This window comes from Lissotriton vulgaris, chromosome 1_1, assembly GCF_964263255.1.
Source record: "Lissotriton vulgaris chromosome 1_1, aLisVul1.2, whole genome shotgun sequence".
NCBI classification, from domain to species: domain Eukaryota; kingdom Metazoa; phylum Chordata; class Amphibia; order Caudata; family Salamandridae; genus Lissotriton; species Lissotriton vulgaris.
The window spans coordinates 900,483,295-900,510,207 of NC_141685.1; the positions used below are offsets into that span (position 1 = coordinate 900,483,295).

At 41.0% G+C, this 26,913-nt stretch overlaps 1 protein-coding gene across 2 annotated transcripts in view; it reads left to right on the forward strand.

The window, feature by feature from the left end:
- Nucleotides 1–24,150, forward strand: part of LOC147748142 (angiopoietin-related protein 2-like) — a 172,286-nt gene extending 148,136 nt beyond the window's left edge. For both annotated transcript variants that reach the window (XM_086958998.1, XM_086958992.1), the window contains exon 6: nt 21,328–24,150. In XM_086958998.1, the coding sequence (XP_086815124.1) occupies nt 21,328–21,515 (188 nt within the window). In that variant the 3' untranslated portion in view covers nt 21,516–24,150. The remainder of the gene's footprint in view (nt 1–21,327) is intronic.
- Nucleotides 24,151–26,913: the final 2,763 nt, after the last annotated feature.

Here is a 26,913-nt window from a genome sequence, read left to right on the forward strand (position 1 = left end):
TATTTGCGTCTTCATAGCTGGCACAGGAGGGAAGTTACATGCACTTTAAGCTGGTACATGGAGTCGGTGGGGTACGCGCTAGGGAACACAACATGGCCAAAATTTAATTTTCCTCATTCTATATAGTACATGTTCCTTGTTAGAGAGTTAGGGCATTCAATGCATTCTATGCACATTTTCCCTTGCCATGCCCTCTAGCACTTGAATGTGCTACTCTTGCCCGAAATTGCTGTGACCCACTGCTAACGCTGATTTTCTGTTATCCTTTTACCTTTCTGGAGACTTTCTCCATGCTGATCAAAGCTACTGTTGGGATTATTTCCTTCTACCTGTTTTAACCGTTGCTACTGCAGCTGTCAGGGAACTCGACCTAGTTTCCAGAACTTCTTTTTATTGCGACCTTTTATAGCTATTAGCCTAATGCTCCAAATTTTGACATGCTCTTTGTGGATTCTGGCTAGGATAGGGTAGGTTTGTTTGATTAAAATAGAGACTAATTCCTTTATAGAACATACTGTTATATTATATGCCTTTGGATTTGAGTGCAGGCTATGAATACTATCTCTCTCTCTATCCTCCGGCACAGGATAGAGGCACTAGGTTTCACAGGCAATGTGCTAAATTAGTGCTTTTTTGGTAAACAGACGTTTTCAGGTCAGAGAAGGCCCTTGTCTGTCAGAGGTCAATCAGCTTAATGTTGTGTTCCTCAAGGCCCGTCCTTGAGCCCCACTCTCTTTAATATGTATGTGCACCCCTTAGCAGATATTATTTGCTCAGCTGGTTTTACAGTGGTGTCATACGCTGATGACATAAAGATCTTTGTGTCCCTGGCATCTAACATCCACCAAATTGTAGCCAATTTATCTACTTGCATGGAGCAAGTGAACAAATGGATGTCAATCAGTCACCTTAAATTGAACGGCAAAAAGATGGAGGTCATGGTGGTTGGCAACCACCCCTCCCTTTGGGACCATCTCTCCAGGCCTCTATGTCTGGGTATTCGTCCTTTTCTGAAAAGGGAAATTAAAAGTCTGGGAGTTTACCTGGACACAAATCTTACCATGGCCTCACAGACTAAGAAGCTGGCAGGACAATGCGTTGTCTCCTAAAAGCTCTCAGGAAGACAATCAAGTGGCTTCCAATGGAAACCCCAGAACAGTGATACAGGTTCTCATCCTGCCACGTCTAGATTACAGCAACTCACTCTATCTTGGTATCCCATTGTATGCCACCAGAAAGCTGCAGGTTATTCAAAATGCTGCAACCAGAATTCTGCTGAAAATGTCAAAAACACAAATGGCGCGATCTTTTCTGACCAGTCTTCACTGGTTACCTGTTAGGAAAAGAATTGAATTCAAAACTCTCTGTATCGTTCATAAAATAAAACATGCCCAGAGACAGCATACATGAGTCAACGTATTGTTCCACATAATACAAAACATGCCCTTCGGTCCAATAACCACTTCCTTTAGGCCACTCCTAGAATAAACAGGGCTAGAAGTGGAGGACGATCTTTTGTCTACTTGGCATACAAGCTTTGGAACTCCCTTCCAGTTGATGTAAGAGCAAACAGAAATTTGCTCAGCTTTAGAAAACAGCTGAAGACTCATTTGTATAGATAAGTAATACATTATCCTTTCATGATTCCTGTCAGCACTGGGAAACCGCTCTGGGTAGCCATGTGCTGTATAAACTGAAAATAATATTAATGCTCATTCTAACCAAATGTTTTCTCAATATTTCTGTAAACGGATTTCTTTGACTAAACTCAATAAAAAGACAAAAATATAAACTAATCTCTTAATGAGAAAATACAACTTTTAACACTTCATCAAACCTATCATCATTGACTGAACATCAAATACTGTAAGGTGATGATTATTTTAGAAATGTATGTGGGTTGTGTGCCATTCAAAAACGATGGCAGAGACTCTTCCCCTGAAGACGCTTGTATATTGGAGCTTCTCTTAGTACGTTTCAAGGTGGAGCGGTTTATAAAACTTTTATGAGATTTCTGCGCTTCAAATCTGGTAGCAGAGGATAGGTTGAACACCCTGAATGGAGCTATAAGATACTATCCAAAAATCAATCTTACTTGAAATTCCCAATTCCTGAATCCAATGTCCAGAACTTGAAGTTCTGACAAAGCAATTTTCGTAGATGTGTGGGGTTTTAATTTTTTTTTTTTAAATTTATTTATTTATTTTGAAAGTTTTATATAGCGCGGACAAGATCCTTGCAGATATCAGAGCGCTTTACAAAGAGAAGTACATGAGGGAGCATTGTTAAACAGATAAAACAATAGGTCAATAAGTACAAATTGGTGGCAACTAAGCCCAGCATGAGTACAAGTAGTACAAATAGGTGGTTACAGAGCCAAACCTGTGAGTAAATAGACAGTTAATACAAATAATCAAAAGGGTCAAACATGTAGTATAGATCGATGCAGAGTACTAACAGTGATCAAGATAGTAGTAGTGTGTAGTAGTAGTAAATGTGTGAGTATTAATAGGGCAAATGCATTGTGGTTGCCATTGTGCCTTTCTTCTGGTTTGAATGTTTGATTGGAATGAGTGGATAAGAAGAAATGGTTGCAAAGTTGTTCGAAGATTTCTGACTTCTTGTAGTCGAAAGATCCCGGGATAACATAATAATAGAAACTTGTTTGCAGGGTTGAGGTGTGGTGTGTGAGGTACCATCACCTACACCAGTGACCGAAGCTTATTAGGTTGTTGTGATTGATTAACATTGATCGGTGTTAGTTGAACCTAATTGTGCAAACAGGGGAAAATATATTGGTTTGGGTGACTTCACAGTGGTCGAGATTTCACTTGCAATTGTGAAGTGTATTCTTGGATGATTGAAATACCTATTTTCTTAGTAGAGCAAAAAAAGGTGTTTTAAAAATCGATAATACAGTTGTGCGAGTATGAAGAAAAATGTAGAGGAGGGTGAGTTGCTGCAAGGAGTGAGGTTGTGAGTCATGGTGTTTTACGCTGGGATTGGTCAGTTGGTGTGTTTTCACACTGTGTTTGGTTTGTGACACTGCAGTGACGTGGTAGGATTGGATCCCTAAAAGTGTATACTGTATTTTTTATCAAAAACTGTGAAAATAGTAACTTGATTTAAATGGTTCAACAGGAAATTGACGACTACGGAACAACAGCCTAACAATCGGTTCAATTGTATTGCTTCAAATTGATCTGTCATTATGTAATGTTTCAGAGAAATTAAGAATTTGGATAAAGGGAATGTTACAATTCCAGTACGCAAAGAGGAAGCAGAACCTCCTGAGGGTACACCTGCATATATTATCACTACTGAGCATGGTTTAAATACACATGCTTGGCCTTGCCAGTGGAGTGGAATCAAAGAGAAGGAGGGTGCATTGAGCTTTCCTAGATACGAGACATTTAATACTAGAATTCTTGACCATTTGAAAGGAAAATTGTATGAAATGATGCCGCCACCCAGACCACTTCAGAATGAAGCATTTAATGCTTGGGAAAGCATTGTCAGGGGGAAAGAAAGGGAACGATCCCAGAGAAGGACTAATAGGGCAATGAAAAAGTATACAAATGCCTGCTGGGATGAAGAGAAGTGTAGATGGAGAAAAGGTATTATAGAAGGAACTAGATTATATCCAGTACTTCTCTCAAAGGCTGTTAAGAAAGGAAAGGACAAAGATTCCTTCAAAAGAGAAGGGGGATGAGTCAAATACCAATACAGGGGATAAAATATTGGAACACATTTTGACCACCACATGCAATCCTTGCAGAGCAAATTGAATCAGGCACTAGTTACGGTTCAAAAGTGAAATTTGCTCCCACCAGGTTAGAAAATGTTCTGTCTGTTTTCCAACCAAAAGAAGTCGTTCTTAAAAAAGAGAAATGTGAATTCTTGAGAAATTAGGTAGAGTATCTGGGATATGTAGTCTCGAAGGATGATATTTTCCCATGTCCGAGTTAGGTTCAGGTCATCAAACATGTCATTCCTCCCACTCACAATTTTGAAATCATTCCTGGGCTTATGCAAGATCTGGTCATGGCTTCTACCTTTGTGCATGTGATGTCTTTCCAACATGCTGCAAAAAGATGTTCATGCAATTGCATCCAAGATTGTGAGAATTCATTTGAGTGGGTAAAAGAGGAGTTTGTAGGCATCATGGCTCTTAAACCCTATGATCTGTTGTTACACTGTGTTCTCCCCATTCATACCACCAGTGTTGGATTCGGGTCTGTATTGTCTCATGTGTTAGGGAAGGATGAGTTCACAGCTGGTCTCAAACCTTCAGGAAGACTGAAACATTTCTTTTGGTAATTGAGAAACAACTTTTGAGTTGTTTATGGGTTGTGGAAAAGTTTTTAATGCATTTGTGGGGAAAGAGGTTTACCATTTTAACTGATCACATGCCACTCATTTTTAATCTCAAGGGTGAGCATATTAAACGTTACCTGCATATTTGTCCTCAAAGCTTCTACAATACCAGTTTGATATTCATCATATTCCTGGTGCCTAGAATTGCAGGGTGGATTATGGTTTCAGAATTCCTCTTCAGACTGATAATGAAGTAGAAGATGAAGAAGAGTTTGAAAATTGTTTGATGTTGAAAAGCATAGTGCCATAGCTGAAAGTGAGTGGCAGGGTGCTACTGAGGACAATTCACTATTGGAAGAAGTTACTTGTGTCATGCAGAGACATTGGCTAGTGTAGTCTTTTATCAAGGTGTCTGATGAACACTGGAAGCTGGATTGTTGAAGCATGCAAACAAGCTGGTTTCTCCCGGGAAACAGAGGCCAACCATTGTCTCTAAAGCCCATGAGGGGCATATCAGTGGCAAATTGACAAAATGCAGGGTCCCTGGTATCTTTTTGGTGGCCGGGAATGCACAAAGATGTCAAGGATGTGATTAAACATTGTGTAATCTGCACTGATGTGATAAAAAATGTAATATTCATACTGCTGCGCCGACCTACTGTGTTGCCCTTTGGTCCTTGCGGGTAAGTTAGGGATAGAGTTGATTGGGTCTCTAAACTTGATATCATCATGTCATTGAAATGCAGTATTCTTTGTTGACTCCTATTCTAAGATTTTTATTGGATCCCAACTAATTGAATGGTGTTGATTTTGTAAATATTGTTTTTCTCAGCAAGGTTTTCTCAGAATTCTTAGTGTAAGACAATGGTGACAGTTTATAAGTAAGGAAATAGAGTATTTTCTTAGATCTGCAATTGTCAAGCATTCGAGGAATTTGCTTTATCACTCCAAAACTAATGGTTTAGTTGAATGGATGAATCAGGAGTATTGTAGCAAGAGCAAATTGGACTATTTTATAGTTCTATCGGACCACACTACACACCACACAGATGTTTCACTTTTCCAACATTTGAGAGGAAGGAAAATCAAGTCAAAACTTTGTCCCGCATGGGTATTGGCTAAAAGTGGTGAGATCTCAGATTTTGATCATGTGGTAAGGACTAATGTTAATATGGCTCAGGCCAAGGTGAAATTGGATTCTGACTGGAGGAAGAGTACCAAAGGTAAAAGTTTTAATGTCAGAAAAACTGGTTGCTTTGCTAGGGGATGTTTCCAATTTGGGGAACTGATTGCAGTTGTCAATGTCTCTAGTAATGCTGTGAAAGTCAGCGGTAGTTACTGGTGGATCATGTAGAGGTTGGTAAAGGTGGAAGGATGTTCTGACAAGCGGTTTGTGAGGATGAGAATTTGCATCTGGCCTCCACAGCTGTTATCGTCCCAAGCCACCAGAGCACACGTTTACGTAGCTTTCATTCTGGTTCAGGTGTTGAAGTTATTTTTCATATGTGCTATTTTCTATTTTACCTATTGAAAGGTTGACAAATCATGAGCCTGATGGGGTGTTCCAAGCCATTATCAGGTTTAACTTCACTGGTCCTACTGTTTTTGCTAAGCATCAGACTGGACAATATATTGTCTGATACCATCTGGAGATCGTAAGATGGCGGCTTGAGTGAAAGACTTTTTACGGTATTGAAATGCTTCGTCTGTCTCTTCAATCCAATGAAATCCACCGGATAGACTTTGAACTGTCTGGAAAAATTTGCTAAACACATTAAACCTACTTAAAAGTTGTAGATGGCCATTCGTGAATAGCAGAACCTTTACTGGGATTCATGACCAGAACTTAAGCACACAGAATGCAGCCCAGATACTAGATGTTAGGTAATTCGAATTCATATTTTTCTGGTATACAGTGCAGATGGTGTAAGCATAGTGTGTTTAAGATGGAAGTGACATGTTCCCTGAAGGATTTTAAGCATTGAGAGAAAATTTGAATATCTAAATACACCTCTTGGTTGACAATTTCTTAGGAGATATGATCCATGAATTGCTGGAACAATGCCAGGGTGTTACATAGTCAAAGCAGCATTATACAATATTCATAATGGCCAAATGGGGTTTTCAAAATGCCATTTTACACTGTTCTTCATTCTCAGGAGTTGGAAGACCACGTGAAACTCGAATTTCATAAAGTAGGTTGTCCTCAAACTGATTCTAAAATATCTTTAATAAGTTGCAAATTATATTAGCCCTTCATGGTGAACTTATTAAGACCTCTATATTAAATAAAATGATGCAGCCCTTTCAGTTTATTAGTGAACGAAGATCGTGAGAGCTCTAGTCGTACATGAGGATCGAGCAATGAGACCACTTTGAAGATTCACTTCATAGTATTGTTTGAGCACCTGTGTGCCTCACTCTGGCAAGGAGTTGATTCTGTCAGGAAGTACTGGCTTGCTAAATAGTTGGTATAGCACAGTCAAATTTCCAATGGGGAAGAGCAATATACTCCATGGGCTTCTGAAACACTTCTAAAATATGACAATAGGATTTTGCAACTGGTTCCACAGTTGTGATAACTGATAGAAAAGTATATTCTTCTTCAGTGATTTACTATGAGAGGGACCAAAACCCTTCCATAGAAAAAGAGTTTTCATAGCAGAATTGAGATAATAGTTAAACTCTCATGGGTCTCCTTGAGTGGACCCGAAGAAAGGAGAGAACCATGAAAATCTGAACCTTATTTGGAATTTCCTTTGATTGAAGCGGAATTTGATAAGTCTAAGCCCAGCCATTGTACAGGTACAGTCCACAAACTCTGGAATGTAGTAAAACAGTAGACAATATATTTGGATTGCCAGAGAATTGGAACTGGTGTGGAATAAAATATAGACATTAAGCAGCCTCAGCAGAGCTATAGGATTGGTTGAGGGAATGTACTCCAATCCTGTCCTGCTCTACATCAGTGAATGTAATTTGGAGTTTTCCTGACTTCTGACTAGTTGAACTGGACAATCATTTAACAAGTACTCTCGAATTGTGCTCTACATGCACAGTCCAACCTTTTTTCTTCTTCCCTTCTCGACATCAGAAAGAAGACCACTAATACTATCAATATGCATAGTCTCCTCAGTGCAACAAGGGACTGGAGAACTCACTGGGGCAGAATGTGTAGAAAAAATAGTTGGAAGCTGTATTCTAGGAGCTAACCCTTTAGCTTTTCTTCTTTCACAATACTTTTCACTCAGTGCTCAGTCATCATGACCAGCTTGATTAGTTCCCACAAGTACTTAGGCCGATACATCTTTTATTTCATCTTTCAATTCCCTGTGAAACAGGGTCATAAATGGTCATAAGCTGTCTCTCAACTCCGTCCATTTCAGCACTAAGTGTCCAAATTCGAACAACGCGTCCATACCTTCCAGCACAATATCAAATCCATGCCCGACAAGAAGCAGAAATAGGGCAAACTGTCTTTATAACAGTGTTCCAAACATCTTCTACTTCAGCTCGAAAGCTACCAAGTCAGAGAGAAGGGCACTGCTTTTCAGTCTTTGAAAAGCATGCATTCTATAGGAGCACATGCTGCAAACAGAAAATGTTACTCACCTATAACAATCAGTTTGAAGCTCGTCATGCTCTAGATTCACATGCACCCTCCTGTATACCTGGATGATAGTTCACTGTACAGTATTTGAAACTGTCATTACCTCTCAAATACGTATTCAGAGTCCACCAATAGACATATTGGTGTTCTGTGCAAAGTAAATAGGAAGAAAACTGACATAACAGTACTGTATAAGGAGGGCTCAGTAATAGGTCCTCATGAAGGTGCCATGTGGAGAAATATCTGCAAAGGTGAAAAGTAAGTACACCTGGAAGCAGCTTTCTTGATAAGGTGCTGATCGCATGATGTTTGTGGCTTGAGTGGGAATTACTGGCAGGATATGGCCATCTTGGGCGGTTAGCATTCTAGCTTCTCTCCCTGGGGCTATAAATTGTATTATGCCGGCAGCGGGCGCGACAGAGGCATGCCAAAGGCAAGCCCGTCTGCTCCCGTCCGCACTCGGGCCGGGCTCAGGGCCCGTCCCCCTGGTCCTTTTACACCTGACCCTCGAGTATGCTACAGGGAGCAGCTTATGGGCTGGGATCTTGAGGGGGGCAAGGCCTGTTGCCCAAGGATTATTCCCAAACTAACTATGGAGGCACAGGCCGAGCACTGTTCTAAATGCTCTTTTGCTCCCCCTTGCATCACTGGGTATCTCAGCATTCCTCGTGGTAGTATATCCAGTGCTAGGACCATTCGAGCAACTCAGGCGCCTCTCAAATGCCTTCTGCTCAATGCTAGGTATCTAATCAAGCCCAATGTGGAATGTGCTATGCTTATGGATGACCGCAACATCAAATTAACGTTCATAACTGAATCCTGGTCCGATGAAGCTTCGGGGCCTGATCTTGTTAAAGCTACTCCTCCCAGCTTCCTTTGTTATACTCAGGACAGACCCTCCAAGAGAGGCGGCGGGCTGGCAGTCATTTATCATGACTCACTGAAACCCACCTTCATCAAAGTCTCCAATCAGATATGTGAGGCACTGTCAATTAATATTCAAACCTCGGATCATGATACACCTAACACTTTCAGAGGAAGGATTATGCAATAGGTTTTTTACAGTCTTGGGCAATTTCAATTTTCATCTTGAAGATCTGAACGATTCAGATAATGTAAAATTGCAGCAAATCTTTAGTGGAGGTGACCTTAAGCAGCTAGTACTTGATCCTACTCATTCCGCAGGCCACACCCTGGATGGTATATTTTCCAATAACCCCAATCTTGTTTACACTAACACAGAACCACTTACTTGGACTGATCATGTGGCGGTTCTATTTCAATTTAAACAAGTCATGCATAACTATCACAAACCTCCCGTTAGGGCAGCTATAATTACAAGGGCCTGGAAAAACATTGACAATTCTGCTCTTGGAAACCTTTTAAAGGTTTCACTACCCGTACCATCCTCTAACGTAGAAGAAGCCACGACCTTCTATACAGATTGGGTGGATTCTGCCTGCATGATATTGGTGCTAGGCAAATGGTGCATCCCCAAGCGGGCATCGCCATCTGCTAGGTGGTACTCTGAAAGTTTAAATATTCACAAATTAGATTGCAAGAAACTGGAGAGATCATGGAGGAAAGAGTATAGTAACTCCGATATAGAGGCATGCAAAGTAAGTCTTGTCAACTATAAAAAATTGCTTTGTGAAACTAAAAAGACTTATTTTGGGGAACAAATTAGAATTGCTGGACCCTCATCTAAAGCTTTGTTTAAAACTATTTCCGTGCTTACTACCTCTTCTAGCCCCAAGACAGAAAGCAACGCAGAACTCCAACTGCCTTCTTTTTAGAAAGGCTGAAAACATTTTTTCCTCCTTTATTTCCATGTCCACTGTCACCAATGAGGCAGTGTCAACGGGGCTCTCTGAGCACAATGTGCCCTTTCCCATATTTAACCATTTTACACCTCTGGATCAGCAAGGAGTCACCAAACTTTTATTAGAGATTCGATCAAGCTCCCCTGTGGACCCTTGTCAAGCCTCGGTACTGAAAACGGTTCCAGAAATTATTGGGGAGGCTCTTACCCCACTGTTTGGTTTCATATTCAACACTGGCCACTTCCTGGGTTCCTGGAAAACAGCATCTATTCTTCCGTTTTTCCAAAAACCTAACCTGGACCCAAAGGATCCGAGCAATTACAGACCCATCTCTCATCTTCCCTTCCCGGGTAAGATGATTGAGAAGGCCAAGAATGGCCAACTTAGCCTGTTCCTTCAGACCAACTCTCTGTTTGATACCACGCAGTTTGGATTTCGTGTGGAACATAGCACTGAGCTCAGAGAGGCCATTGATCAGGGTGGCGCCGCCATACTCATTATGCTGGACCTCTCGGCTGCATTTGATACGGTCCATCATAAAGTCTTGATGGACTGTTTATCTGCGGTCGTAGTCCAAGGCAAGGCCTGGGACCTCCTGAAATCATTTCTGGCCAGCAGAACACAAACTGTGTAACTAGGCAGAGATAGTTCTAAGCCCTTCTCTCTCCCTTGTGGAGTTCCACAGGGCTCTTCGCTCAGCCTGACATTATTTAACATATATGTTGCTCCGCTGGCAGCTCTGATCAGATCCTTTGGTTTCCAGTTAACCTCTTACTCGACGACACACAAATTGTGCTGTCAAATCAAAAAGGGAATGAGGCGGAGACTGGTTCTAAATGTCATAACTGTATGCAGGTGATCTCAGCATGGATGGCATCAAACTGCCTAAAACTTACTGCAGGGAAAACGAAGGTCATTTTATTCGGGAACACTGCCAACTTTTCAGTCTGCACAGTTTTATAAGACTGTATTCCTTTTAGCAATTCCAACAGTAGAGTACAAGAAACCCACTACAATTGTAACCATCATCCCAAATACATAGTAGATCAGGAATATTCTCACTCCCAGGGACCAGTGATTACAGGACAGTTCATTAGAAATTTACCATTAGTTTATCCTTCTTCTCAGAAATGCGCCTCACTCCCCATGATTGCCAATAAGCCCCTACCCTTCAGATTCTTAAGTCTGCACAGTTATTTCAGAGTTAACAGAGTCTAAAGATTAGATGTAATGTAAGAGTGCTTTTTCGGATATTGAGAGAGAAAAGCGGCAGGAGAAGAGCTTGAAATACGTAGGTGTTGTCGAGCTGTGAACAGTGCCAGATCAGTATGTTTTATGTATGACTGCAAACCCCCCCTCCTATTTTGAGTGTGTTGTCTATATGTTGGATTCTATAACTATCTGGGATGAGGTTGTCCAAGATGTGTGTGAAGGAGGGAGGTTGTGCACTAGGTTTCAGTGATGAAGAGGGCATCTAGGTTATGTTGGGGGAAGACTAAACAGTGCGCATTGATAAGCACTCGTCCCACAACACCCTCAGTTGATGCGTATCAATCAGGCAGAAGTATTTGCATGCCTAAATCCAGAAGAGGCCCCGAAAAAGATTATTCTGGCATTGCGTGATATCTTGTCTAAGATAAAGCTTGCTCTGTCTCGAGGATCTCGCCCCATAAAACAGCATACTATGGGTTGGTTTGATTCTGCGTGGGTCTGTCTATATGGGAAGCGCCCACAGCATCGGTGTCATAACATCGCGGTGCTATCGCACCGCGATGTTTACATCGCAACGTTGTTCACATCGCATGCTCATGCAGCGCGATGTCATTAACATCGCATGCCATTAAAACGCATGCGATGTTACCGATGTAAAGGGAATAATACAGAAAAGCGGGAAATGAAGAATGGAACATGAGAAGGAGTATTTCGAACGTGACATTATTATGAAAATGCAGTTGGAACTAATGCAGTTGAAATGAAATGCAGCAGATGGACGACAAATGGTGAAAGGGAAATGGAACGTTAAGGAAAAATGCAGATGTAGTTATTATGGGAAATGTTATGAAAAGTGCAGTTGGAACGTTACTACACAAACGGGGCAAACGGGGAATGGTGAAAGGGAAATGGAACGCTGACAGTATGAAAATGCAGCAGATGTAGCGGATATTATTATGGGAAATGAAGGGATAGGTGATTGACGGTGGACGAATGAATGGGTGGGTGGTTATGAATATTGCACACGGGGAATAATAGAAATAAATTACATGTCAATACACCAGGAATGATTTCTTGGCTAACAGTCAAATACCTTATTATTTATGGTTGGATGGATGGATGGATTGAAGGATGGGTGGGTGGATGCATGGATGGATGGATGGATGGATGGATGGGTGGATGAATGCCTGGATGGGTTGATGGGTGGATGGATGCATGAATGAAGGGATGGGTGGGTGACGGTGGACGAATGAATGGGTGGGTGGTTGCTAGGGGATGGATGGGTTGATGGGTGGATGGATGCATGAATGAAGGGATAGGTGATTGACGGTGGACGAATGAATGGGTGGGTGGTTATGAATATTGCACACGGGGAATAATAGAAATAAATTACATGTCAAGACACCAGGAATGATATGTTAATACACCAGCAATATTGCACACGGGGAATAATAGAAATAAATTACATGTCAATACACCAGGAATGATTTCTTGGCTAACAGTCAAATACCTTATTATTTATGGTTGGATGGATGGATGGATTGAAGGATGGGTGGGTGGATGCATGGATGGATGGATGGATGGATGGATGGGTGGATGAATGCCTGGATGGGTTGATGGGTGGATGGATGCATGAATGAAGGGATGGGTGGGTGACGGTGGATGAATGAATGGGTGGGTGGTTGCTAGGGGATGGATGGGTTGATGGGTGGATGGATGCATGAATGAAGGGATAGGTGATTGACGGTGGACGAATGAATGGGTGGGTGGTTGCTAGGGGATGGATGGATGGATGGCTGGATGGGTTTATGGGTGGATGCATGCATGAAGGATGGGTGGGTTAATGGGTGCATGGGTGGGTGACGGTGGATGAATGGATGGGTGGGTGGGTCATGAATGAAGGGATGGGTGGGTGACGGTGGATGAATGAATGTGTGGGTCGTTGCTAGGGGATGGATGGGTGGGTTGATGGGTGGATGGATGCATGAATGAAGGGATGGATGGGTGACGGTGGACGAATGAATGGGTGGGTGGTTGCTAGGGGATGGATGGGTTGATGGGTGGATGGATGCATGAATGAAGGGATGGGTGGGTGACGGTGGACGAATGAATGGGTGGGTGGTTGCTAGGGGATGGATGGGTGGGTTGATGGGTGTATGGATGCATGAATGAAGGGATGGGTGGGTGACGGTGGACGAATGAATGAATGGGTGGGTGGTTGCTAGGGGGTGGATGGGTTGATGGGTGGATAGATGCATGAATGAAGGGATAGGTGATTGACGGTGGACGAATGAATGGGTGGGTGGTTGCTAGGGGATGGATGGATGGATGGCTGGATGGGTTTATGGGTGGATGGATGCATGCATGAAGGATGGGTGGGTGGCTGGATGGGTTTATGGGTGGATGCATGCATGAAGGATGGGTGGGTTAATGGGTGCATGGGTGGGTGACGGTGGATGAATGGATGGGTGGGAGGGTGGTTGGTTGCTAGGGGATGGATGAATGAATGGATGCATAGGATGGGTGGATGGATGGGTGGGTGGATGGATGGATGGGTGTGTGAAATTACCCTTGACCCATGCGGAGATTAAGACACATACAAAAGAACACATTTGAACCTTTTTCTTTTATTTACATTGCACTAATACAAAATACCCAAACAAATCGGTAGCCAAACAAGTAGGGAGCTTTTCATTTGATTTACATTGCATTACTACCAAATACTCAAAGACAAACAACACAAACCATTAACAATGCAAGGGTGGTACATATCCCCCCAAATGTAGAGAACATAGGGTGACCAATGTACAGATAGGATTTTGGTACACAACAGCAAGGGCCAATGTTTTTACCCAAAGGAAGTAAGTACGTGTGCGATGGAAGATAGGTAGTCACACGGCACAGACAAGGTGAAAACTTTTAATACTTCTAAAATTCGGGCAGACGTTTCCTTTGAACGCTGAGAAAAACGAGGATGAAGATTTCCAGCTAAACACTGTGAGATGCGCATTGCCTGGTAACTTTGTTCCTTTTGCAAAATCTCGAGAAAACTGTAGAAATTAGGGTGCGGTTGTCCAATACTTTTGTTTAAAGAGTTGTGCCAACCCTCTATGGCATTGTTTGTTTTTGCTCCTCCCTCTAAGCAGGTGGAGTAGCAGTTCCACCAGTCCACAAGAAAACGTGGTTTCCTCCGGCTACCCGACCTGCTTAGATGCCCAATCCATGTGTCTTCAAAATAATTTAATATTGGTGCCAATTTTTCTTCGTTTACCAAAAAATATTCAGACTGTGTAATTGCTGTGTAGTATTCGTCTACACTATTAGGAGGAACAAAGCAAAGACCAGAAAGTTTTTTGAGCTCAAACTGCAGTTTACTATCAGACACATAATCCTCAATAAGGGATGTTTTTTGAATGTTACGCCAAATAGCCTGAGAAAAGTGGAAAAAACATCCTTGTATTTGGGTATCCATGTACAATTTCTTAATAGAATTTATCATGGGTAATTCGAAGTCCATGATAACTTTTCTCGGACTTTTGTTTGGGATTTTGGCTTTTAAGACTGACAAAAACTCAGTATATGTTGAAGATTGTTTGTCTGGTAGTAAACTGTAGACTAAAGGGACTACAATGTCGTTAACGTACCCGTGGATGGTGTAGATTTGGGTGAATGGGGTGGGGGTGCTTTTAAAGGTCCCATCCATCATCCACACATCACTGTTCTCCAAGCGGTTGAGATTGCGGGGGGTGCTAAATATGATGATGCGCTTTTGACAATTTTCATTGTCATACATAAGAAACGGTTCATTGGAAACAGTAACAGTGAGTTCAACCGGAATTTTAATATCCCCAAATGTTAGTGGTGCCACGCGTTTTGGGTCCTTCGCGTGCTTCTGACGTTGCATCATTCGACGTAAGTTGGGGATGGCAGGCATACTACTAGCCACATGTTCAGTAATTTGTTGGGAAACCTCCCTTAAAATGGCACCACAAGGTTGATTGGAGGTGCCTGCAATCACTTTCATTTCATTTATCATTTCTCGTACTTCAATAGCAGTTGCGGAGGGCGCGTGGTTATGCTCTGTGCTTCTTAAAACAGACTCACCCAGAGTAACCGCTCGTCCTCTGCAATCGCTTGAATAGTATTGCACACACTTCCAATGAGCCCTTGGCTCAGAATTTCTCTCCTTAGAGTATATATAGCCGCTGTGTTTGAGTAGACGGTTTCCTCTTCTTGAGGTGATATATTTCACCATCTTTGGATCAGACATTTGCTGTAGAAAAATAAAAAAAAACATTAGCAAACTAATAAGAAAGACATTGTAAAAATGGTAAGAAAGACATGCCTTTTAGAGATGAGCCAAAAGAGATTTGATGTATTAACGGTACATTAAAATGCATTTTCCAAATAGTAAACATTTTTTTTGCAATAATGCCGGTCAATAAATGCATACAGAAACTGCAAATCTTTGCTTTCCTTGCACCCCCGTTAACTTAAAAACTCTGCAACAGCAAGTAAAAAAAATTATGTTTGCGGTTAATCATGCATTTTTCAAATTATAAAAACATATTGTTGCAAGAATGCCGGCCAATAAATGCGAACAGTACTGCGGATAAAATAAAACAAAAAGCCTTTCAGTCCTGCTAATACAATAAAACAAAAAACATTTTATTTCATTCATAACCAAACACATTATTTTGGTGGGCTACAAAATGGACAACTTTTCATTAGAGCACAGCATATCTAATTTGCCAATCACATTGCTTGACTCTTTAAGTAGCAACAGACATTTTTTACCTTTTGTGATACTCTGCTGCACTTAGCGGAGAAACTGCAAATCTTTGCTTTCCTTGCACCACCGTTAACTTGACAACTCTGCAACAGCAAGTAAAAAAATTAGGTTTGCGGTTAATCATGCATTTTTCTAATTGTAAAAACATATTGTTGCAAGAATGCCGGCCAATAAATGCGAACAGTACTGCGGATAAAATAAAACAAAAAGCCTTTCAGTCCTGCTAATACAATAAAACAAAAAACATTTTATTTCATTCATAACCAAACACATTATTTATGTGGGCTACAAAATGGACAACTTTTCATTAGAGCACAGCATATCTAATTTGCCAATCACATTGCTTGACTCTTTAAGTAGCAACAGACATTTTTTACCTTTTGTGATACTCTGCTGCACTTAGCGGAGAAACTGCAAATCTTTGCTTTCCTTGCACCTCCGTTAACTTCCCAACTCTGTAAAAGAAAGTAACAAAATTTGGTTTGCGGTGGCATTATTACTTAGGTGTATTAAAATACACATTTGGCACTTGCTTCGCCAAACGATTTTGTGTCGTCATAGTTAGGCCGAAATACCGTTTATGTACCTGTATAGTTGTTTTAAACTGGAAATGACTTTGGAGTTAGTGTTTGGATATCCACACAAAGCTTCAAGCTCGCGACGTCCTATTGTAAGAGACAAAATAAAGATTAGTCAAACGTAGGGTATATCCAGCCAATCCATCAACAATTTATGCAACTCACCAACCCATCCACCTATCCATCCACCCAGCAACCCGGCCATGCACCCACCCACCCATCCACAAACCCATCCATCCACCCATCCATCATGCATCCATCCCCCCATCGATCATGCATACATCCACCCATCCACTATGCATCCAACCACCCATCCACTATGCGTCCATCCACCCATCCATCCACCTAGTCATACATCATCCAGCCATCCACCCAGGTGCACAGACAAAATATCGACTCCGAAATATCGACTGGACATAATATCGAGTTTTAAATATAGACTGGACAAAATATCGACTGGACATAATATCGACTACAAAAATATCGTTTTTCAGGTAAGTGAAGTAATATCGACTGTATAAAATATAGATCGCAAAAATATCGAATTTTTAATAATATGTAATATTTCATAGTGTATTTTTATGTAATAATATGTGTGAAAAGTGTGTATTAATGTTATAACATATTTTAGTAAATGAATTTTGTTTTTTTAATAATTGCGTAATGTAATTCTGTAGCGGGTTGTGGGTTTATAGGGGAATAGGGTGGGAATTAATTGATGATTAATTAATAATAATAAGTTAATTAATGAATATAATTTTGCCCATATTTTGTATTGTTAATTAATTGGCAATTAATTAATTGTAATTAGGTAATTACATTAATTAGAGTACATTTTAATATATATAATTTTGTGTTATTGCTAAGTAATTAATTGGGAAAAAATAATATTAATTATTGAAATAATGACAGCTAATGTGGTAATATATTTACTTTATTGTTATTGTTAATTAATAATTATTTGGTAATTAAATAACATTGATAAATTTTGGGTAAAGGAGTATTTTTAGGGTTCAGGGTCAGTTTTTATTTTTGGGGTAAAGGGGTGTTTTTAGGGTTCAGGGTCAACAAATAAGATTGTAAAAAAATTATTTTTATTATTTTCATTTATTATTTAATTATTATAATTTACTTTTAGTATTTTTAAGTATATTTTAGTAATTAAAATGTAATATTAAGTTAATTGAACACTGTTTTTAATAAAGTCGATATTTTTTACATCTATATTATTGTTAACGATATTTTGTACTCGATATTTTTGTACTTACCTGTTTGTAGATACAAACTCTATATTTGGACTGTCGATATTTATCTATCCATAACAAAAACATAATACACCCTATGACCACTGTTCGCTTAATTTACTAATCCCCAGGTTCTGCACATAACTGGGTCACCCGATCGCTTTATAAAGACGTAGGCGGCAATGGGAGGTCTGAGATATTTTTATAGGGTTACTCAGGTGGGTGGCACAATAAGTGCTGCAAGCCTACTACTAGTATTTAATTTACCAGCCCTTAGTACATGCAGTACCGCTTTACTATGGACTAACAAGTAAATTAAATAGGCCAGTGTTGAAAGAAGAGAGCCCAAGCACTTCAGCACTGGTTAGCAGTGGTAAAGTGTGCAGAGTCCTAAAGTCAGCTAAAATGAAGTCAGCAAAAACAGGAGTATTGAAGGCAAAACGTTGGGGGAAAACTATGCCAAGTGTGTCAGGTCCAACGGGCAATAAAAGACAAATTCAGATGGCAAAGATTAGTGCTGAGATATTCGTGGAGATTCAATTTTGTGGGCATATTTATGGGGCGAATTTGCTAAAAATAGTGCAAGTAGCACAGCAACCAAAGTTGCTGCGCGATGTTGCATTACGTGTAGAAAGCAGAACAGAGCCTTAGCTACTGAGATATAGCGATGCTGCTCCCTTCCTTAAGTGTGTGTGCACAAACTGGCGGCCTAGCGCCACTCACACAGCATTGTACTATAGTGCAATTATGTGTGCATGATGTCTAGCATTAGTTTTCTACTGGAAGGGTATTCTTTCAGTGCTACTATGCCTATGGTAAATGTAAAGCTTTATACACATTGGATTTCTTCTGTACAGGGAAGCGTGCAGGCAATTAGTGAAAAGTTTGGAGAAATGAAAACATTTCTCCCTGTTAACGCCTGCCTTAATTAGTACAAGTGGCACAAAGTACTGTCTTTCAATGTTAGTAGATGAGGCTTTGAATAAAAACCGTTTGGGTCAGTTCACACTGGCGCAGTCTTGATAAATCTGCCCTGCTATTTCAAATGCGAGGCAAACGGGGAATGGTGAAAGGGAAATGGAACGCTGACAGTATGAAAATGCAGCAGATGTAGCGGATATTATTATGGGAAATGGAAAAATGCAAGGTGAACGGGAAATGAAAAAATGAATGAAATGAAATGCAGCAGATGGACGACAAATGGAAACGGGGCAAACGGGGAATGGTGAAAGGGAAATGGAACGTTAATGAAAAATGCAGATGTAGCGGACAGTATGAAAATGCAGCAGATGTAGCGGATATTATTATGGGAACATGAAGCGGACATTATTAATTCTTATTTCCACTGAATGATATGTTAATACACCAGCAATATTGCACACGGGGAATAATAGCTTTAGCTACTGAGATATAGCGATGCTGCTCCCTTCCTTAAGTGTGTTAGTAGATGAGGCTTTGAATAAAAACCCAAAGGTAGTAGCATGGAAGCACCCTTGTACCAATTTTGGCATGCCCCTTGACACAAAGTGACTCAAATCTCTATTTCCGTTACTTTTACGACAACATTTGAAGGCAATAAAAGTTGTGTGCTGAAAAGTAAATAATTTATCATAGCGGTTTGGGTCAGTTCACACTGGCGCAGTCTTGATAAATCTGCCCTGCTATTTCAAATGCGAAATCCCACAAGAAACATGTTTTGTTACGCACTATCTCCAGGTCTAACCCTGAACAATGGCGAGAAGGGTGGGTCTGTACATCCACGCCGCAACAACATCCCAATTCCTGAACCTTTACACGCATACAATCCTCATGCTTTCAGGAGGTGGACCTGTGCCCAGAAAATCATGTACTGTTACTGCACCCGGGAACACGGAGTAAGGTAGTACCTCTGGAATGCGTTATTGGGAAGGCCTTTTATTGCATTAAACTCACAAAGGTAAATAATATGTTCAATCGCAGGATTTGTTTTTTTTAAATCACAAACCCACACTTGTTTTTGCAATTGCGTCTCCGAAGGTTTGCTCACTTTCCAGGTGGGAGCTACAACAATATAATGAGCTTTCTATGCCTTGATTAAAAAAAGCGGTAATTTCAAAAAACTAATTGTGCGAGGCAAGATCCTTAATGGAGACGGCTCACTTCATTTAAATTGATACAATCAGAGATGTGCTGCAAGCAGATTCACCGAAGCCTGCCCACGCTGCACACAAATTACTTCGAATAACACGCTGAAAAGGACAGTGGATCGGTGGAGCTCGAGGGAGATGGGTAGCTGGACAACAAGTTGCACACGAAGGAAGGGATAAATCAAACAACAAAGCACAAGAATTTTCCTCACTTACCAAATACAAAGTGTGTTCACAGGGCACAGCTGCTTCCTCCAAGACAGAAACACAAATGGGTGAAGACACGCAGCGAAATACGCTATATACCCCCCCACCCCCACCCCCAAACACTGTATCCTGGATCATGCATTGGCTATAGGGCAAAAACATCGCGTTGTCATGACGCGCGATGTAACGTCGGCGATGTGACAACCGATCCAATGAAAAGGCCGCATTTGCGGCGCAACAGCATGCGATGTTTAAAATGGCGATGTGATCGCCGTTGCGATGTAACAGCCGCGAGGTAAGCGCGCGCGATCTCGATGTCCGCGATAGACGGTCATACAACCGTCTATATACCTGTGTTGGGTGTGATTGGAGGTGGTAGAAGCCAGTAGCCCTATGGTTCTCCCAACTCAAGCCCATGATAGCATAACTGAGTTAATACACTCAGAACAGGGCAATAACACATACATAGCCTCAACAATTGACACAGATGACTTACTTTAATATGGATTTGACAGTCCAGACTAGATAAAGAGGCACCAAAGCTGGCCTCTATTCCCTAACACCTGGATGACTGGGGGGAGAGTGATGGTAGTAAAAGGGAGGGGCGGCATTTTTCAATTCTCGCCTAGGGTGGCAATACACCTAGAAACGGCCCTGTTCACTGGCTCCCGGTTGAACTACGGATTCAGTTTAAGGCCATGTGTATAGTCTTTAAAGCCCTTACTGGCATTGGCCCTGTCTTCCTGAAACATTCAATACAGTGGTATGTTCCGGTAAGAGCCCTACGGTCTATGCAAGCCAAACAAGCTATTCTCCCCCTCTATAATGAAACTAGCTGGGGTGGCAGGAGTTTCCGTCATTGCGCCTCTAAGGCATGGATTAGCCTTCCCTTCCTTCTTAGAAACTCAACGGAGCTCCTCCCTTTTAGGAAGGGATTAAAAACATGGCTATTCACTTAAATAGCTATCCTGCCAACAGTCACAGTTTCTTTATTGGAGGTGGAACTAGACATAAATGAGAAGACAACTTTCTTCTTAAAGCACCTTTAAGTATTCCCATTTGTTCTGCTGGGAGTATTTGCCTTATTATGGGTTGTAAACCTGATGTGTTAACAAGTTATCTGGTGGGCAGCTTTGTAGATTGAATCTGCCACTCTGAAGATCATAATGACCCATTAGCAGAGCTAGTGAAAAATATATGAAAACCTTTCCATATTTTTCTCTTGTGCTTAAGAAGTTCTTGTACTTTTTTTTACAACACAATTAAGACAACTTAAATTTTACAATTAGAGACTCTACTGTAATAATATATGATTCATACATACATAAAATGTTCCCAATTCCCATTACCAGTACAGTGAATTTTGAATATTCTGTGCCAAGAATGTCAACCAATGCGCTTTTTTGTCTATGTTTTAGGAAACTGTGCCCATTACCAGAAAGGTGGCTGGTGGTACAACATGTGTGCACACTCTAATCTCAACGGTGTCTGGTACAAAGGAGGGCACTACAGAAGTCGATACCAAGATGGCGTCTACTGGGCAGAGTTTAGGGGAGGGGCCTACTCCCTGAAGAAGGTTGCAATGATGATCAAACCGAGCAAATAGTCTGGCACATCTTGCCGCTAAACCAGGTAGCAGTCAAATCTGCAAACATATGAACAGTAGTATGAATACACTGGTTGGACAAAGAAGGGATGCAAATGTGGTCGACTGCCAAGTGAAATCTATAACATTTCCAGTGATGTGTCATTCACAGTCAAGATGGATGAAGAGCTTTGATAAATACAGAATCAGGATTGTTCAGTTAAACTAACATTATGTAGCTTTAACGTTTTTTAATATAGTGATCAACTACCCAAGTGTCAAAGTCAACACCATAAGACAATATGTTTAGCTTACATGGGCTAGTAAATGAGTCTTCAGGTTTAATTGAAAAGAGAGTAGAATTAACACTGTTCCAAGTACTAGTGGGAATCAAACTAGAGCACGCTCCACTATTTAGTGGTCAACTACTAAGATCTAAAGATGTCAAAGTATCATTTTCATAATTATTCAGAAGTTACTCTTTTTAAGAGAGATCTCTAGCATTGAGCTAACAATAGTGTCCACTAGTATTTTGTACCCTCGCTTGGCTTCCACAAGACCCAGTTGAATAATTACATGGCTATACCTTCCGAAAACTGACCTTCGTGTCAGGTGCACATCTTTACTTACTCACTTAAGTAAATCAAATATATCCTGTCCATAAAAAGTGTAAATAAGGGCCACTTAATGGCTGCAAAACTACTGCAAGATTTGTGGGAAGAATTAGAGGTTGCTGATACCCTTCAACGGCATTCCATGACATATTTTTCTCGAAATCTTTAAGTTACTCAATTCTGGTAGGGACAAAACCCTTACCACTATGGCCTAGGATTACAAAGAGTTTACGCAATGCAGGGCAGCAAGCACAGTTGTTGTGCTGCCTGATTTGGAGAGTGCAGAACTGCACTATATCTACAAAGAAGGGGCACATCTCTGCTCTCACCCTATGCTGGGGCACTTTCAGGAGCCATGCACCAAGGCATGAACCTTGTGCCATAGTGCAAGGGTGTCTGCGTTGTGATCAGCATATTTTATTGTCCCTTTCTTCACTAAAAAAATGTTGGAGAGGCAATTACCTCTTGCATGTGTTCTGCAAAGAGGGAAAGACAAGGAGAAATTCAAATATTTCTGCTTGTTACGCTAGCCTCGGGGAAATGAAGGATTTTGGTGCAAATCCAGGTCTACAATTCTTTATAGATATGGATCTGGCTCAAAATCCAGGGTTGGAGGCATGAGAACGCCAATGTATCACCCCTGGAAAGCCCCTTGACTCAAAGTAATGCAAGGCAAGGCTGCACAATGAACTGTGTTGTTTTACTCTTTATTATGAACCAACACAAATCAGAATTTTTGTTGGTTTGTAAATATCAACTTGGATTTTGGTTAGGTCTGTGTTAAAAAAAATAATGCAAAACCACACAAAATCTTTGTAAATCTGCACCTATGCTTTTACCCCACAGCGCCAAGTAGCCTTCCACCAAACCAGGAAAGACTTTCATATATATGTACAACGCTGTTTATCTTCATCTTTTTTCATAACCTTATTCAACATAGATGTTTTGTCTTCTTTAGGAAAATAAAAACAATTGAATTGAACGATTACAGCCAAATGTGTCGGAGTAACTGCTTATGATGACCAGAAAGGTGTATTTTAATGTGTACCCACCTTCCACCTATCCTGATAACGCCAAAGTCCTTTATGAATAACATCTAAAACAGCCTGATGCCCTCTTCAGGCATCCTTCCCTTCAGCTATAGTGTAACACGTATAGCATCTTGCGGCCCCATCATATAGATCCTCAGATAGTCCTGAAAAAGTGAGGAGAGATAAACACCTTACATACTAAGGAGACCTGTGAGTCCTATCATTAATAACCAGTAGAGTTGTAAAGATTAACTAGAATTATAATGGCTATAGTATTGGTAAGAAGGTGCATTAATAATACAGTACCCCCGGCTACATTAAAGGTGCGCAAACTCAGGAAGCTACAAATAAGTTGCATGAGAAATAGTAGGTCTCTTGAAAGTTCTTTCTTGTCTATTCTAAGTATTGTATAGATACATTCCAAATCTTTTTTTCAAATATTTGTATTACAAATGTATAATATTGGCAGAAGTAGTTGGCCTATATATCATGCCCACAATGAATGTGAAGAGAATAACAACATCAACAGAGTGAAGGAGCATGTATAAATCAACAATTTCTCCTAAAGCATCAGACCTGCTAAAAAAAAGTTTCTAATTTTTGTAAAAGGACTGTACTTTAAATTTGACATATTTGAGAAATGTATGTGTAGCATTTACAACCTACCACAGAATACATTTTCAAAAGCACAAAACAGGTTTTGAAGAAGAGGCACATGTGAAACCACATAGTCCCCGTATGAATATTAGAATAGATATTTTCACACCTTTGTCACTATGGGTTCTGGTCCCAAGCATCAAACCCAATACAATATTTTCTAATTTTTATAACAGCAATAAGCGTTCCTCAAGCTCCTCTTCACAGAACTGAGATAGCCATCATTTTTTGTATATTGATATGTACCCATGTGATATTTTACTTGAACATGCACAATGAAATGAAAACCTGCAGTGTGAAAGCACAGTACTTTCCACCTCAATTTCAGTTTCCTAATAAAATCTGTTTACACATTTTAAAGATTCAAGTGTATTATTGTATCCCTTCCATTACTTCACAGCCTATCAGACAATACGACAATTCTTCAGGCCGTATTACAGTAAAGGTGCCTTTTCATTGTTTGGGCTGGGTGCACCTTTTAAAAGGCGCGCCCACCGCAAACAATGAAAATGCACCCCATTACCATGAATGCGCTGACCTAGGCGCAGCGCATTCAGGTGAAAAACAGAGCGGCATGCATGTTTTCACAGTGCAGGCAGCAATCCGCCTGCACTTTGAAGAGGGATTCGAGATCCCCTTGCAGGCGGGTGCAGTCAGTGACTCCACCCGGCTGCAAGGGGATGTCTGGTGGGGTCCATAGGACTCCCTTTACCCCCTGCAGAAGCCTGCTCTCATGGAGTGCACTGACTGACAGTGCACCTCCTATTGGGTGGCACACTGTCAGTGTGCCTCCTGACAGCTTCTTTGCCTCTGAGCCCGCGTCGGGTGCAGAGGCAAAGGGATTCCCTCATTTGCATGCAAATGGGGGAATGCCCCCTGCAGATAGTGCTGATGATTTATGTGTTGCAACGAGATTGGTATTACAGAAGGGGGCGCACAAGCGTCTGCAGCCCCTTCTGTAATTCCAAAGCGTGCGCAAACGCCTGTTGCGCCCCCAGGGCACGATGATTAAGTCAATATTGAATTAACTTGTTGAAACAGGATCGATGTGAGGTAAAAGCTTTCGTAAGCACAGAAAGCAGCAATCAGTTACAGCACCTTTTTGAGATGAAATGATTGAAAGAAAAATCACTGACTTGTAGTTTCTCGTGTGGGTTTCTTCACTATATTCAAGAACACTGTACATCTCACGAATGTTCGGGAGCTTGAAACACCAAAACGTCGTCATAAAAGGTCCATACATATATATCCTTGAAGCATCAGATATTGCCAGCTTCAAGACGATCTTGGTATGAAATGTAATAATTCCTCAACCAATTGCTCAAAAAGCATTCTTCTTCAACAGCATTCATGAAGGAGTATCTGCAGATAGCCCAACTCTTGAAAAAAGTTGTCAGACCTCACCTTTTATTATCCATTCACGATTTGTTTATATAAATCTGCTCTAAGTGTCAATCTCCATCCTTTGTACGCCTTCCAAGTGGACTGCTGACATTAAACGTTTTCATGCAAGGGATCAATTCCCCTCTTCGTGTTCAGGTAGGCCATAGTCATTGTAATAACGTTTCTGGTCAGGATTAAATCAGCTGTGAAGGAGGGTTAGAAAGACTTCAGAGCTTGATGGAGCCCCCTGATGTCCAGATTATTGATCCATTGTCACATTCTGGGACCAGTTACCTTGGGCTCTGAGCTGACTCTTGTGAGCATTCGTCAGTTCCATGTGAATGGTGCTCCTTTCTGCATGTGTTTCTGATGGCATTATTGAGGAAGGCACATGAACACAACCTCTACCAATGCCAGAGCAGTGAATTTCAGGACCATGGTCGATCCTGCTCTTCTGTTTTTTATCATTTTGTTTGCTTTTTTTCAGCTCCAGAAGGGGCTTTGTCTCCAGTTTTTAAGAACTACAAAGAGGCGTGAAAATCCTACTCCTTTCTGGTGTGAAGCAAAGGCTTCCAATGCAAGTCAATGCAGTGAAGCTAAACTTCTTAGTGGCGCTTGGTTCAATGGAAAAAGACAGATATCATTACTGTGGAATTGCTGGTGTAATGGACAAGAATACCTATTATGCATAATATTTAATAACCATTTGCCTTTTGCAATTCTGTCTCTCCCAGTTGGCCAGTTGACAAGCAAGGGGGGGCGGGGGAGGAGAGAGTGGAATCACCAAATAGAGAAAGGAGGTATCCCTGCTTCCGCTGGATGTTCATAATCTCTTATCTTTATGGAAGCCTCATATGCTGAGAGAATGAGCCTGGTGACCTCTTTTTCTCTATGTTCACCTCCTATGTCTAAAGTATTGTTTTGGCTGTTGTGGCTGGTACTGTAAATAAACATTTGGGTGGACCCATCTGCTGCTGATGAAGGTTTCCCAAAGACTGGCAATTTGGTTTGTGACACTCCCCCCCTCCTTTGTGTGAAGACGATATCAGACTAAGGATGTGGGTCTGATATCTGAAACACTGGATCTGTTCTGGAGGCTTCTACTTCTTTTTTTTAAGTAAGGTGCATTGGCTTTGGGTGGGTGAAAAACATCTTAATTGCTGGTTCAATAATCCTAAATGCACGATTTCCCATAAGCCCATTATGTCAGGCTCTTTTCCAAGGATGAAAAAGTTCCTTACCTTTGCAAGAACTTTCTGGTAGATTATTCGCCTATTGAATATGCCCAGGCACCAAACTGGATCTAGAAACATTTCACAGCTTCACAATGCTGGTAGGTGGCTCTTGTGCCACCTCAGTGCTGAAAGAGGTGTAGGTGTGACATCACTGTGCCACAAATGATCTTGGAACCTTATTAAATGGCAGGCCTAGCCTTCAAAACGGGGAGGTGGGCATGATCGGCAAGCAATCTGCTACCACAGAGCATCTACCAGAAAGAACTTTACCAAAGGTAAGCACATTTGTCCTCTGATGGATACTTCTTCCTTCAGATTCCTCATCGCTTGTGATGGAGCAAGGATTCAAGAAAACTGAACTTGCTCGGATCAATTCCTCATTTAAAAGTACTAATCACTAGAAAAATTAAATTAAAGACGTAATTAGAATGCGCACAACACTTACATATGGGGAAGACCGCTTTATGCCTGCTTAAATAACAAAGAATAATTTGCAACC